Source organism: Scyliorhinus canicula, chromosome 4 (assembly GCF_902713615.1).
Source record: "Scyliorhinus canicula chromosome 4, sScyCan1.1, whole genome shotgun sequence".
NCBI lineage: Eukaryota > Metazoa > Chordata > Chondrichthyes > Carcharhiniformes > Scyliorhinidae > Scyliorhinus > Scyliorhinus canicula.
Window position 1 is genome coordinate 41,722,203 of NC_052149.1, and position 15,795 is coordinate 41,737,997.

General features: G+C 44.5%; 1 protein-coding gene across 4 annotated transcripts in view; it reads left to right on the forward strand.

The window, feature by feature from the left end:
- ccdc24 (coiled-coil domain containing 24) overlaps nt 1–15,795 on the forward strand; it is a 143,142-nt gene that overhangs the window by 17,624 nt on the left and 109,723 nt on the right. For 2 of the 4 annotated variants that reach the window (XM_038794109.1, XM_038794110.1), the window contains exon 2: nt 6,672–6,935. In XM_038794109.1, the coding sequence (XP_038650037.1) occupies nt 6,768–6,935 (168 nt within the window). In that variant the 5' untranslated portion in view covers nt 6,672–6,767. Of the gene's footprint in view, nt 1–6,671; nt 6,936–15,795 lie in introns of those variants that run through there. The other 2 variants (XM_038794111.1, XM_038794112.1) reach the window with 2 other exon arrangements.

Sequence of the window (15,795 nt, forward strand, 5' to 3'; positions counted from 1 at the left end):
CTATTCGCCTCGGCAGGGGCTGTAAAGAAATATTCCTTGTGTCGGTATGTGACCCAGAGTTTTGCTGGGTACAGCATACCAAAACGTACTTTGTTCTTATAGAGAGCTGCTTTCACTCTGTTGAACTCCGCCCGTCTCTTAGCTATGTCCGCTCCAAAATCCTCGTAGATTCGGATGGCGTGCCCGTCCCAATTGCAGGCTCTATTCTCCTTGGCCCAGCGCAGGATTGTCTCCCTATCCCGGTACCGGTGCAGTCTGGCTATAACTGCTCTCGGTTTTTCCCCTTCCTTGGGCTTCGGGCGCAGTGACCGATGAGCTCTGTCCATTTCCGGTGGGGTGGGAAAAGTTTCCCGCCCCACTAAGGAGCCCAGCATCGCAGCCACGAATGTTGTGGGATTTCTACCCTCTATCCCCTCTGGCAGGCCCACTATCTTAATATTTTGCCTTCTCGAGCTGATCTCCTGGTCGTCTACCCTGCCCTTCAGGCTCCCCTGTGTTGCACTCAGTTTCACCGTTCCCCTCTCCAGGGATATGACCCGGTCGCTCGCGTCAGTCGCTGCCTTCTCCAGCTCTTTAATGGTTGCCCCCTGGGCTTCCAGTATCTTCCCTTGGGCTTCCAGTATCTTCCCTTGGGCATCCACTTTCTTCTCCAATCTGGTCAGAACCTGCTGCACCCCTGACATGGCCCTGGTCACTGCTGCCTGTGCTGCGGCCTCTGCGTCTGCTTTTAACTCTGCCTTGATTGCCTGCAGCTGCTCCCTCACCACCTCGGCAAAGGCTTCCTTCCAATTCACGCCCCCCTCTAACCCCAGGGGAGAGGTTGCCCGCCCGTCCAGCTCTTCTGGATGCGGCGAAGCATCCTTCCCGCCGCTTCGCGTGTTGACTCGTTCGCCCGAGCTGGCTTTCCCTTTGCCCAGTCTACTTCCGGTGCCCCCTTTCTCTTGGCTCCCTTCTGGCACTTTTTTCTCCCCCTTCCCCTTCATCTTTTCTTCTCTCCTTGTTCTTCTTTTTCCCCCTTTTCCGCACCCTATTTTTATTTTATTTATTATTATATATCTATATATGTATATATATATATATATATATATTTTTTTTTAAAATTTATTTCCCCTACCCCTTTTCTCTTTACCAGTTTTCTTTTGGGAAGAACAGAAATACAAGTCTCTTTTTTCTTTTGTCTTCTTTCCCCACTCAACCAGGAGAGAGAGAGAGTCCCTTTGTCTTTGCCACGTGGTGGTCACAGCAGTTGGGGGGGGGGGGAGGGGCGAGTGGGCCGGTGGTCGCTGCCGGTTGGGGGGGGGGGGTGTCCCCGCTGCTGGCTGGGGGGGGGGGGGGGTGTCCCCGCTGCTGGCTGGGGGGGGGGGGGTGTCCCCGCTGCTGGCTGGGGGGGGGGGAGAGAAGAGGGGCCGCCACCGCCGCACCGCTCCTGGCCCGCGTGGGGGGGGGGGGGGAGAGAAGAGGGGCCGCCGCCGCCGCACCGCTCCTGGCCCGCGCGGGGGGGGGGGGGGGGGGGAGAGAAGAGGGGCCGCCGCCGCCGCACCGCTCCTGGCCCGCGTGGGGGGGGGGAGAGAAGAGGGGCCGCCGCCGCTGCCGCACCGCTCCTGGCCCGCGTGGGGGGGGAGGGAGAGGGGATGGACCTGCTGCTGTTGGGCCCCCCTGTCGCCGCTCCGCTGCCGCTCCGGCTCCTCCGCTCCGGCTCCTCCGCTCCCGCTCCGGCTCCTCGGCTCCTCCGCTCCGGCTCCTCCGCTCCGGCTCCTCCGCTCCGGCTCCTCCGCTCCCGCTCCGGCTCCTCCGCTCCGGCTCCTCCGCTCCCGCTCCGGCTCCTCGGCTCCTCCGCTCCGGCTCCTCCGCTCCCGCTCCGGCTCCTCCGCTCCGGCTCCTCCGCTCCCGCTCCGGCTCCTCTGCCGGCGCTCCTCCTCCGCCGTCCGGCCTCTACGGAAGAGGAATCTGAGAGTATACCAGAGTGTCATTACCGTAAAAGTGATGTCTTGATGAGAAAATGGAGACCTGTACATATGCAGGCGGATGAAAAGTGGGCAGAAGTTCATCAAGTAGTATTGCCGATAGGGTATAGAAAGGAGGTGTTGCGAGTTGCACATGAGGTACTAGTGGGAGGTCATTTGGGAATCAGGAAAACTCAAGCTAAAATCCAGAAACATTTTTATTGGCCTGGGCTACATAAAGATGTCGTTAAATTTTGTCAATCATATCACACATGTCAAGTGATAGGGAAACCTCAAGCAGTGATAAAACCAACACCCTTAATACCCATTCCAGCATTTGAGGAACCTTTTATGAGGGTCCTAACTGATTGTGTAGGACCGCTTCCTAAAACAAAAAGTGGAAATCAATATCTTTTGACTATAATGGATGTGTCTACTAGGTTTCCAGAGGCCATTCCAGTACATAATATTACAGCTAAAAGGATTGTGGAGGAGTTACTTAAATTCTTTACTGGATATGGACTACCGACAGAAATTCAATCGGATCAAGGATCAAATTTTAATTTCAAAGTTATTCAAAGAAGTTATGGATAGCTCAGGAATAAAACAATTTAAATCAACTGCGTATCATCCAGAATCGCAGGGAGCGTTAGAAAGGTGGCATCAGACATTAAAGACACTGTTGAGGGCGTATTGTCAAGATTATCCAGAGGATTGGGATAAAGGAATTCCATTCGTATTATTTGCAATTAGGGATGCACCTAATGAGTCTACCAAATATAGTCCTTTTGAACTAATTTTTGGTCATGACGTAAGAGGACCACTTAAATTGATTAAGGAAAAATTGGTGGGTGAGAAATCGGAAATTACACTATTGGATTACGTGTCAAATTTTAGGGAACGATTAAATAGAGCAGGTGAATTGGCTAGACAACATTTGAAAGTTGCACAAAATGTGATGAAACGGGTAGCGGACAAGAAATCCAAAGTTTGTTGTTTTGTCAGTGGGGATAAAGTTTTAGTGTTGTTACCAGTGGTAGGTGAGCCTTTAAAAGCTAGGTTTTGTGGACTGTATCAGATTGAAAGGAAATTAAGTGAGGTGAATTATGTGGTAAAAACACTAGATAGAAGGAAGACTCACCGAGTGTGTCATGTGAATATGCTTAAAAGGTACTTTGAAAGGGAAGGAGAGAAAAAGGAAGTTTTAATGATTCTAACTCAAAGTGACTAACCAAATCCAGATGACTGTGAATTTGACATACCTCAAATTAAATTGGAAAATGTGGATGTTCTTAAAAATTGGGATGAATTGTTAAGTTACCTTCCAGAGGAAAAATGAACTGACCTGAAAGAGTTATTGATATCACATGGGCAAGTTTGTAGAGATAAATTGGAAAGTATTAAAATGGCTATACATGATGTAGATGTGGGAAATGCTGTTTCTATCAAACAACATCCATATCGACTTAATCCTTTAAAATTGACACAGGTTAACAGAGAGATTGAGAGTATGCTGAAAAATGGCATAATTGAAGTGGGTTGCAGCCGATGGAGCTCACCCATAGTGATGGTGCCTAAACCAGATGGTACCCAACGGTTGTGTGTGGACTATCGAAAGGTGAATGCAGTTACAAGAATGGACTCTTATCCTATCGCACTTTTGAAGGATTGCATTCAGAAAGTGGGACAATCTGCTTTTATTTCCAACTTCCAGACATGAAAAGAACATTAAAAACATCTGAGGGAGTTATTTGATGACTTCAGGAGGCGGGTTTGGTGATAAACCTAGCCAAAAGTGAATTTGGAAAAGCCCAAGTCACTTTCTTTGGCCATACAATCAGACAGGGTCGAATGGTTCCATGGGATGTGAAGACAAAAGTTATTGTGGAGTTTCCGATACCCTCGACACGACTGGAAATAATGCGGTTCCTTGGTATAAGTGGATTTTACTGGAAATTTGTATCAAATGTTAGCAGTGCGGGTTGCTCCATTGATGCTCAAGAAGCGTAACAAATTCCAGTGGACAGTGGAGTGTCAACAGGCATTTGACGGCCTGAAGGCTGTGTTAACCACTGCTCCTGTGTTAGTCATCCCAAATTATACCAAACCATTCAAAGTGGCTGTTGATGCGAGTGATGTGGGCGTAGGTGTGGTGCTTCTACAAGACTACGACAAAGGGCTAGAACGGCCTGTTGGTTATTTTTCAAAGAAATTGAATTCTCACCAGAAAAAGTATTGGCGATTGAGAAGGAGACTTTGAGTTTGGTGCTGGCTTTGCAACATTTTCACATTTATGTGACCAGCAATCCATCTGACACCATTATGTATACTGATCATAATCCTGTGACGTTTTTGGAGCGATTCCGGAATAACAATGCAAGGCTGTTTCGCTGGAGTTTATTGTTACAGCCATTTCATTTAAAAATAGAACATGTGGCAGGACGAGAAAATGTGATAGCCGATGTTTTGTCACGAATGTAATGAATGGAAGGATTTTGGTTGGAGGAAGAAGAACGGAAAAGATGGACTTTATTATTATGCCTGTTTGCGTGTGTTGTTTTTTTTGTGAAATGAAAAAGTATATTTACTGTGTACATTTCTTAGTGGATGGTACAAAAGTGAAAAATGAAACCGTCTTTTTCTTGGGGGTGGTGCCATGTGAGAGTACCTTTAAGAAATGGATGTTTAAGCAATGTACCTTTAAGAAATGGAGCAGCTCATATTACTGAAGTAATGTCAGAGGGTGGGGGGGGACTGAGCTCACTTCTGCTTTTAGTTTCAGTTTGAGAGAGCAGCTGAAAAGTGCCTGGCTGGTTTGCTGTGAGCTGTTTGAAAGGAAAAGCCAGTTTTGAGGAAAAGAGCTTGGGTGTGTCTGTGTTTGCAGTGAGCTGGATCTGCTGTGATCTCTTCTATGAAAGACTATCTCTGAATCATTTGGGTGATTTAACCTGATGTGTTTCTGTTTAAAGGTGTTAAGTCTTTTAGAGCTTTGAAGGAACATTTTGAGGGATTATTTAATGTTGTATTATTTTCGGGGTTATCTTTGAAGTAAGGGGTGGTAAATGATCCAATGTTTATTTAAAAAGGTTAAGTTGAATTCATGGAATAAACATTGTTTTGTGTTAAAAACCCACGTGTCCATAATTGTAATACCATACCTGGAAACCAAGCCGTGTGCTTCAAAAGCAACAATACATTAAAGGGGGTGGTTGGTTGATCTCCATGATACATTTTGGGGTTCTGAAAACACCGCTCCCATAACAGTGGACAGCAAGTTCCTGGTCATTACCACTCCATACACTAAAAGAAATCTCCCTGCATCTCTTGCCCAAAACCTAAAATCTGCACCCTAGTCCTGTTACCGATGGGAACAGTTTTTCCTTGTCTACAGTGTGTAAACCTGTCATCTTTGATACTTCTGTCAAATCGCCCTTTGCTCCAAGGAGAATAATGCCAGTTTTTCCAACTTGGCCTTTTAACTAAACTCCCATCTTCAAATGCCTGGAATATTCCTGCCAAATTTCTCCTGTCATCTTTCAAGGTTCCTCACATCCTTCCTAAAACATGACGGGCACTGGATGCATTACTCCAGCTGCGGCTTAACCAGTGCTTTATAAAGATTCAGCATAACTTCTCTGCTGTTTTATTCAATGCCTCTATATATTTCTGACCCCTCTCTTAATATATCTTGTGACCTTCCACAGTCGAACACCTAGGTTCCTCTATTCTTGCACACTCTTTGGAACTGTGCCATTTAATCCATGTTGCCTCTCTATCCCTTCTACAAAAATGCATCACTGTAGACTTTTCCACATTGAATTCCATTCACCACTTGCCCACCTGTTCTCCGAACCTATCTTGTGAAATGTTGGAGGTCATTCGTATCATTCTGACTGTTTGCCACTCCAAGTTTGGAATCATTGGTAATTTTAAAATTTTTACTCTGTATTCCAAGATTCAAGTCATTTATAAATATATATCAATAAAACAGTGGCCGAGTACTGACCTCGGGGAACTCCAATGCCTTTCTTCCAGTCGGGAAAGTAACAAACAAACCACCACGACTCATCGTTTTCTGTACTTAAATTTTTATCCAATTTGACACTGGCTCTCCTATTTCACGAGCTTCAATTGCAATCATCAATGTAATTTTTAATATATTGTGATTGTTTCTGGTGTTTTGGGAATTGAATTGCTTAACCTTGTCTATTATCCTGTCAAAATTGTTCATGAGTAGGTTTTGGATAATTTAACATTTAGCAGCGCTGTGAGCTATACACCTGAGGTTTAGCATTGTGGGGAGTTGGATATGAGGTATGGCTCTCTGTGTGAATTGTGTGGCTCTGACAAGTGTTAAAATGTAAATTGAATGGTTCTGTTTTCTGTCAACATAACAAGTGATAATCAGTTGAGATGATTGGAGGCTGCCTCACAATTCAAATTAATAAACAACATGAATGCAATTGCAATGTAAAAGCTTCTCTCTCAGCTTAATAAACCTTCTCTCTTGGGTTAACCCACTTCTTGACACACCCTTATATTTACCCTATTATAACCCCCCCCCCCCCCCCCCCCCCCCCCCCCCCGACCCCCACTCAGGCCCCACTCTTCCCCTGCCGCTTCCTCCCTCCACTACCTCTGAACAACCTTTTGAGCAGAAGTTGCCAGGATATCCATCAGTACATTGGCTAATATTGAATTGTGTATCCCTCTGATTATTTCTCACAGAGAATCTACAAAGGAAAACAATTGGAGAGTTTTACTGAATTTTCAAAGGGAACAATCCTCTCCGAATTCTAATGCCTCTGGATTTGGCACCGAGCTATGAATCCGAACCATGAGGCAGGAGACAATAGCCTTCCTGATAACTATGAGCAACCTTCATCACTATGGAAGCTAATAGAGGAATATGTTCCTCCAAGTGAGAGAAATGAAATTAGGGAAATTCTGGGAGCAACTGCAGTGGACCTCAGCCTGGACCTGCATTCTGAGGTGAGGAAGATCAGTTCTATCTATCAGTGCCTTAACACTGGGGGGAACAACGAGTTTGACTGATCAGGTATTTCAGATGTAGGTCCGTAATTCCTCAGAGTGGCAATCTTTGTCGGATTGTCAAATACTCAGAAGCAGGAGATCATTAGGCCTGAATGCTGGCTCTTTGAGAGAACAAGGCGACTTAGTCAGGCAGACCTGCTTTTTGACAGTAACCCTGTTTTTCATCTTCAAGTCCCTGTGCGACGCCCTTTTTCAAATCATGTATGGAATCGGCTTCCACCACCTCTTCAGGTCGGGCATTCTGGATCCCAGCAACCCTGAGTAGAAAGCGTTCTCCTCACCTTCCCTCCTTGCTGATGATTTTAAATGTACAACTTCGGGTTACTGACCAGCTCACCTGAGGGAACACGCAAATTAATTTTCCACCCGTTTAGATGGTTTACAATTGAGGTTCCCTTCCTTCAGAGTAAGGGAAAGTGTAAAATTGATGTAACTGTGTTTGACTCACTTCAGTATCGTCCCACTCATCCTAAGTGTTATATCTGAAAATGTGGCCTCCGAGGCAGCACCACTCCTGAAGTGCTGCTTATTTGTCAAGGAAAGAAATGTCATAATTTGCTGAAATAACCACTTGGCTGTTAGGTTACCCAACAAATGTCCAGTTAACTAAATCCAAGTGAATTTGAAATGAATAAGTCACCAGGAGAAAATTGAACAGTCAAACCTCTTTCGTTTTTCTGCATGCAGCTCGGTTTATGCAGCTAGACAGAATATTTCCATACACAAATAATTGCAAAATTCAGAAAAATAATCACTGAACTTAGTCAAAATTGGTTTTGCTTAACATTAGGAATGCCTGCAGTGCATTTCATCCCATAGGGTTACCCTTCAATCTGGAACCTAGCTTTGAGGCGGTGGCGTAGTGGTCACTGGACTAGTAAAGTTGTACAATATCCCAATTGCTCCAGTATGCATAGTGCACTGTGACAATCAGATGGAAAAGGCTAGTGAAGTCCCAGCTTTTGTGAATAAATTCTATGTGACAGAATTGTAGCTCTTGACACACATCTTGCCCCCCCCCCCCCCCATCATTCCCCTGTTAATATTGGTGGACATGCTTGGAGCTGGCTGATTTCACCAGGCTCTGGAACCTTTCCTGTCCATTTTCAGGAAGGAGTGTTTCCTCCAACAGGAGCAAAATTGTATTCAGTTTAACACGTGCCCCTTTCTCCCCCACCACTGCGGACAAGTTAAAATGATCAACTGCTGTGATCTTACTTTTTAAAGCTTTATTCTAATTCAGCAACCCCTGGAACATATCCTAGAAAAGCGAGAGAGTTTGGAATAGTTCATTCCTTGCGGCATTTGTGGTTTACAGTAGCTTAATGACTTCTTTCCTGCATTGCTTTACCTTTTTGTAATCTAAATAACATGCTATGGAGGCATTTCTGCCTTTTGTGAGATTGAAGTTAAATATTGTAATTGCACAGGATGTAAGTACACTGATAATTGACATGATGAAGATTGCTTGCTTATTTTACTGAAAAGCTGGCAAATGATTGCACATTTTCTCTTTAGACTTGTGTAATTAGGACTTGATTGAGGAAAATCACTCCTGATTTAAATACCTGTTTATATATATGTGTTCATATTTTTACAGGAGCATAAGAAATAGGACGAGTAGTCCACATGACCATCAAACATGAGCCTGCTGTGCTATTCATTAAATCATGGCTGATCATCTACCTCATTCCACTTTTTCACCCTTTTTCCATATCGCCTCATTCCCTTAACGGAAAGCACCTCTTGACCTGTGTTGAATACACTCAATGATTGAGTAACCAAACCTCCTTGGGGTAGCAAATTTCAACGGTTCCAATCTCTGTGTGAAGAGGTTTCTCCTCATCTCAATCTTAAGTGGCTGGCCCCTTATCCTATGAGCCCCTTAGTTTTAGACTTTCCAACTGGTAGACTAGATTCCCAGCACCTACCCTGTCAAGCCTTATACAGGTGTTCTTGTCCCAGAAACAAACATTGTTTGATTGACAGCTCATTGTCGTTGATCTTTGTAGCCCATTTCATAATGTTTGTTGACACAAGTTAAGTGGTTTCAAGGGTTTGTAGTTTGTAATTTTTGAAACTTCAAAGGGCCAGGATTATTAACACTTTTAATAGCTTGATCCAGACATTTCTTTTCAAGCATAGGAGAAAGGGGGGGATCTTGTGATATGAGCGCAGGAGCAGTTGCTTTTTGCAATCTCCGGCTCAGCTCGGGTTTAATCCTTCATTTCATCCTGGTGCACATTCCATGCTTTATTTTTCCAGGTTGTGCTTTGTTCCTGATTGTTTTTTTTGCTAGGAAGAGTGGAGATAAAATGTTAACATCCTAGTTTATTTGTGGCGGTCGGAGTAGGCTGGGGTGCGTCCCACTTGCTGTGGCGCAGTTGCTGCTGAGCAGGCTCGTGCCTTGACGGTGCAGTGTGCATCTGGATGATGTTGTCTTGGCTGAGAATTTTGCCTCTGCTATGCAGGTAATTAGAGCTCATTTTGAAGGATTGTGGGTAACCTTTTAGAAAAGTAGTGCATGTGCATAAGAACGTTCTTGCATGCGAAAGAGCACTGTCCCTGGTTAGGGGCTACCTTTGTGTCATCAGAATCCTACTGCATGGTGTGTCATTTATCCTGATGGGTTCCCTTGAGCCTAGGTCCCTGGCGAAAGTTGGAAAGTTCAAGAATTGGCTACCATCCTTTGGTAATCTTGAATTGGAGACCGGGTGCATCAGATTCGATGGAGCACAATGTATCCTGTCTTTGAGGCTGGGGTTCAGTAGGGCCCACCGACTATTGGTCCTATATTGTCCTATTCTCAATTTTTTTCCTGTAGGGGAGTGCGAAATATCAGCATGAAGGCCTGTGTCGTTTATTATCCTGTTCAAGCAAAATAATTTGGAGTCAATTATGGGAAGTGAGATTTGTACATAGTCTTCCTCCTTCTGGTTATTTTGTCTTTTAATCCTTGTGGTTGGGGGAGGGGAGTTTTTTATTTTGTCACCACCCCCCCCACTCTTTCATTATTGGGGACAAGTGGAGCCGGGCAGAGTGCAGGGTATCTGGTTATGGTTGGTAGGATTAGTTCAGTCCTCAGAGATTGAGGCTAGCCCTCCTGTTAGAGCTAATCCATTTTGGTTTTTCTTCTGGATTTATATATATTTTTTAATGTTCTTTGAATTAAGAATCCATGTCATCATCCTTCTTTGGCCTTGGCAGAGTATATATCCTGGGAAAGACTGAGTTCCTTATGACCCCTCCTTGAGGTTACATTTTTCCATTCCTTCACTTGGGTCTTTCTCTTTGCTCCTCTTGAGCTATTCTGGTGGTTGGGTTGTTGATCCCGATCCCTCCCAGGGTGTCTGAATGTTGTGTGGCTTGACGGTTCTTCTTCTCGCACTTGCCCCCCTCGCCGTTGGCTGGGACTGAAGTAATCATCCTCTAATGGTGCGTTGCCCTGGATTGGGTTGGAAAAGTACAGGCTCTGTGGGGGTACACGTTTTTGGGGTGTGCTGGAGGTCCTGGGGAAAGAGGTTCTTGTATGTCCATTAGTGCTGGGCTTAGCCAGGCCTGGTGCTGTGGCTATTATCCTTTTGCTCCCTTTTCGAGGATGTTAGGGGTCTTCATTGGAGGCTGGGCTTGCTTCTTTGCCTCTCTTGGTAGATATCCTGTTATTCCCCTGGGGGTGGGTCACCTCCCTGTTGATTGAGTGGCCAGTTTTCCTCTTCACTGGTGGGTGTTATCACCTGATGGGATAATTCTGTTAGTTTTTTTCACTCTGATTTTCTTTCTTTTGCATCTTGGGAGGCCCTAAAGATTGACCTTGATCTGGACATGATGTTGTTGCCAGTCCTCTCTTAACAATTGCATGGAATGAATTTGGTTTTGTCCTGGGCCTGTTTTGGGGGTTTAGTTGCGTTGTGTGGTACGTATGCAACCCCCTTAGATCTGGTGTTTCAGGGCAGCACGGCGGCGCAGTGGCTAGCACTGTCGCCTCACGGCACTGAGGTTCCAGGTTCGATCCTGGCCCTGGGTCACAATCTGTGTGGAGTTTGTACATTCTTCCCGTGTTTGCATGGGTTTTGCCCCCACAACCCAAAGATGTGCAATGTACATGGATTGGCCATGCTAAATTGCCCCTTAATTGGAAAAATTAATTGGGTACACTAAATGTATTAAAAAAAGAAAAAATAAGATCTGGTGTTTTCTTATATTTTCTTTTGTTTTTGTAAGGGTGTAGGAGCATCCGCTCTTGGTTCTTACGTGGGTGCAGTAGGTCCGGTATCCAGAGAGTATCCAGATTCTGGCGGGCAGCATGGTAGCATAGTGGTTAGCACAATGGCGTCACAGCACCAGGGTCCCAGGTTCGATTCCCGGCTTGGGTCACTGTCTGTGCGGAGTCTGCACGTTCCCCCAGTGTCTGCGTGGGTTTCCTTCAGGTGCTCCGGTTTCCTCCCACAGTCCAAAGATGTGCAGCGTTAGGTGGATTGGCTAAACTAAATTGCCCTTAGTGTCCAAGTAAGGTAAGGTGGGGTTATGGAGATGGTGTGGGGATAGGGGTAGGTGCGGGCTTAGGTAGGGTGCTCTTTCTAAGGCTGGTGCAGACTCGATGGGCTGAATGGCCTCCTTCTGCACTGTAAATTCTGTGATACTGTGAAAGAGAAGGCTGTGATGAGTTCTTGATGCAGTTGGCACAGCTGGAGTTGAGGGGCATGTATTTTGGTGCATGCCTGATCATGGCACAGGAAATTTATCCTGATCTCGTGTTGATTTCGGCATTGTGCGGCATGGGAGGGGGTGCACCATTTTGCCATTTGGTCATTTTTCATGATCCTACCCTGTTTTTCCCTCAGTCTATGGTGGTGCTTTATGAGTATCTAGTTTTTTTAATAAATGTATTGAGCCAGTTGTGACGTCATTCTCCTGTTCCATTCTGTACTCGTGCAATTTAAGCTGTCAGTTTTTTCTCCCGTTGCTTATGGCAATGTATTATTTTTTAACTTTGTTGTGTTATTCTGTAAAATGTAAAATCTCAATTAATATACTTTTTATAAAAAGGAGAAAGTTATCAACGGATTATACTTTTTCAAACCTTTTTTTGTGTATACCACTATACACTTCATTGGTTCTAGAAAGTGTACAATGAGTCGATGGCATGGAATGCCAGGACTTTGAATGAGAGAACATAGTGGAGGGGGAAAGGCAGAGCTTGGCACAGGGGGCATGAGGGGCCTGAGGGTTTGGGTTGGAGGACAAGGCTTGGTAGAGGGGGGCGGTTTTAAAAGATCCCCTCATGCAGACTTGTGTTCATGTCCTCCCTGAGGTGTCATGAATCACAACTCCTGAAAACTTTGCCCGACTCCTTGAAAATTGCAAGGGAGTCAGACGTTGCTATCCCTGCCTTGGTGCCAGTCAGGTCGAGAGTGCCAGGTACGGGCTTCTGACAGGAACCAGCCTGCACCTATTGAAGGCACTCCTGAAAACCCCCGGGAATGGGGTTAGGAATCCCAGTATTGGGACCTGCCTGCCTATTTTTAAAGGGCTTCCTAGTCAACCCAACTCGATGTAAATACAGACCAATATCTCCTTTAGTGTCTTGCTGTCAAACTATGTTTTATAATGCTCTCGTGCAGCACCTCAGAATGTTTCATTGCGTTAAATGCTCAATGTAATTTTTTTTGATATTGTTGGTCTCTTGTGGGCCGCCCATTCTGTGCTCCACCCTTGATGGCTGTGCCTTCAGCCACCCAGGCTACATAATCCTCCCTCCCCTCCTTTTCTGTCCTTCTTCAAACCTGCCTCTTTACCAAATGCTAGGGGCACAAATTCAAAAACTAAGAATTCCGGGAGTAGGGAAGGAAGTCACTGAGAATGTGAACGGCACCTGGCTACGGCCTCCCTGGGGAGCCCGGAGAATCGAGTGTATCCCGGGTGAGTAGGTCTGAAGTAGCTTTTAGACCAACTTCCGGGAGCGCCGTTTAAAAAAATAGAAAAAAGAAAAGAAAAAGGTCATAGTGCCACAGATCTTTTCATCACAGGAGGAGGCAGTTTGATTTGCTATGCCAGTGCAATCAAAAACTAGTCTCACTGCCCTCTCCTCTATTCATAGCTTTGCATCTTTCTCTCTCCAAAATATTTATTTTTCCCTCAGTCACCCATCGTGACAAAGAATTTTATGTTCCTGCAACCCTTTTGTCAAGAAGTGTCTCGTAATCTCTCTCCGCACCCTATTCGTAATTGTTAATTGATTCTTTTGAGTTAGACAGAATATTTTTATTCTTTGTTACAGCTACCTGAGCTCACAGTCACGTACTTCAATCCCTTCATATTATGTTCTTCCACACTCTTCAGTTCTTTATCATTCAGGATATATTCTCATTCCTTGATTATTTCTCCCCCCATGCTATATTGTGTTTCAAGCTCGTTTGTCCTGATATTATAATTATTTCATGTAAAGTTACTGATGACTGCAGTTTAAATGGATTCAAGAAGCAATCTTGTGCATTTCTGGTTAGATTATGGGTTAAGGAAATGGTGGGGAGGTAGACATAGATCTACGACAAAGATATTGACCGAGCCTAATGGCTTCTCTCCATCTGTCTCTTCCAGTTACTTTACCAGTGATCTTTTCCTCTAAAAGTCTGACAATAATCCAGACTGAAACAATAGTTTTAGTGAAGACCTGGTGTAAAGCAATAATAAAAAATATAGTGTACATAATGGAATAAACTCTGTAATGAAAACCACATGAAATATGTGTTATTTATGAGGGGAAATTACTTTGGGGTGAAGAGAAGGCAAATATGTAAGCACCATCTGATAAGTTGAGAAGTTAGAATTTGAAACTTAATTGTACAGTAATGAAATCTGAAAGAAGTGAACGGGGCCAAAACTCCATTTTACTTTTGAAAAGTACAATAAAACGTTTCAAGAGTCCTATTGAGCTCTCTGAGTGAACTCTTAGCATCGCTTGGATTTTGAGCTGTTTAAAATGTTTGGTCTGCTCCTGTCAATTATATAGCTTTTGTACAGTGAGTTGGCTAATGTCATTGAGGAAATGTAGGTGACTCTTGTACTGTTCAGTCACAGAACACATATAGATGTAAAACTATCTGAGCTGACGAATGAAGAGAGGTATCCATGGAGGTTTACTGACTTTATAGAAACACAACTAGCTTGATTGATTCAAGTTCAATTATAAAGTGTTTTGGAATATCAGAATGCTGTGATGTAAGCCTACTCGTGACAATAAAAAAATTATTATTATCATTTATGGCCATGGTCTCCTGCTTGACAAGTCCTTGAAACTTAGCTGTGCTCATAGAAATGTGGGAAGAGCAGACATCCCATTCAAGGCAGGAAAATTTGGTTATTTTGTGAACCTGCTTGCTGATAAACATGATTATTGCCCGTCGCAGTAAAGAACAGGGGTTTCCAAACCATGATTGAAACTTCTAGTACTGTCACAAGATGAGCAATTGGAGTCTCGAACTCCGTCTCCTCCAAGGCAGCAATGGCCACGATGGAGATGATATTAGGCTTTGCCATGGGCCATTTTGATAAAACTACAACTCCTGCCATGTTCAACAGTGAAACTCTGGCTGGTCATTGTGCAACCTGCAGGAGCCAGCCTCCCATTTGCTGCCCATGAATTTAATCCATCTGCACATCTGGGGGTTTGTAATATTGTTCATGTGTTTATAAGAAGGAGGGGCAGCTTGGTGTAGATTTTTATAACATTGCACCATCAAATCTAAGTTATCAAAAAAATGAGGGGTTTTGGTAAAACTGAGAGGGTGGGGGAATTCTCTCTCAGTTGCCTGTCCTGGGGATCAATCGGGGCAAAGGTTAGTTCGAGAAGCCGAGTGGCGGTGACAGGTCCTCATGGTGTGGGCACAACTTTCATTTGTCAGCAAGGAAGAAAGAGGCAGCCCCTTCCAAATACCCTGTAGCTGTGTTTGCTTTCTCCTAAGAGCAAGACATATTAAATACACATCTCACTCCTGATTGAGATTTGGCTTCAATTATTTTGTTGGTCAAAACATCATCTGCATAATTTGATGAAATTAAACTCAAATGATCAGAAAAGACTGGGACAATCTCACATTACAAATGTTCTATTAATTATTGCATCTTAAATCGGGGTCCCCAAGCCGATCATCATTGACTCCAGAACCTTCAAAATTATTTTGCAACTTCTTAGCCCCACTCCCTCAACTCCCTCCCCAGCCCCTTACATTCTCAACTCACTCCTCCCTCCCGCATTCTGTCAACTTTCCCCTCATCCACTCTCAAATCCCTCCCCTCTCAACTCTCTCTCCTCCCCCACTCTCACCCCTCCCCTACTCTCACCCCTCCCCTACTCTCAACTCACTCCCCTCCCTCCCACTCTCAACACTCTTTCCCCCCACCCCCTACTCTCAAAACTGCCCCTCCCCCCCACTCTCAACTCTCACCCCTCCCTCAAACTACATCATGGAACCTCTTCTGGTATTGCGAGTGAGACTGATCATTGGGGTAGCATAGGAGATTCACTTTGTACCGATGTTCCATATTTGTGACGGGACTATGGTCCATTTATAACACTAAAGTTCCTTGCCTTGATCAACACACGCTTTTTAAAAAATGCAGCCAGTATAAAGCAGCCTATTAAAAAAATCAGTAAAAGTGTTTTGTCTTAAGAAAATTTGAGAGTTTGTGATGGTTGCACCTTTTTAGTAGCATTTTACTGTGTAGGGGCAGTAGTTCACAATCAGGTGCTTCTTTAGAAGAATAGGGGCATCATCTCTGTGCTGGAGATTTATAATGT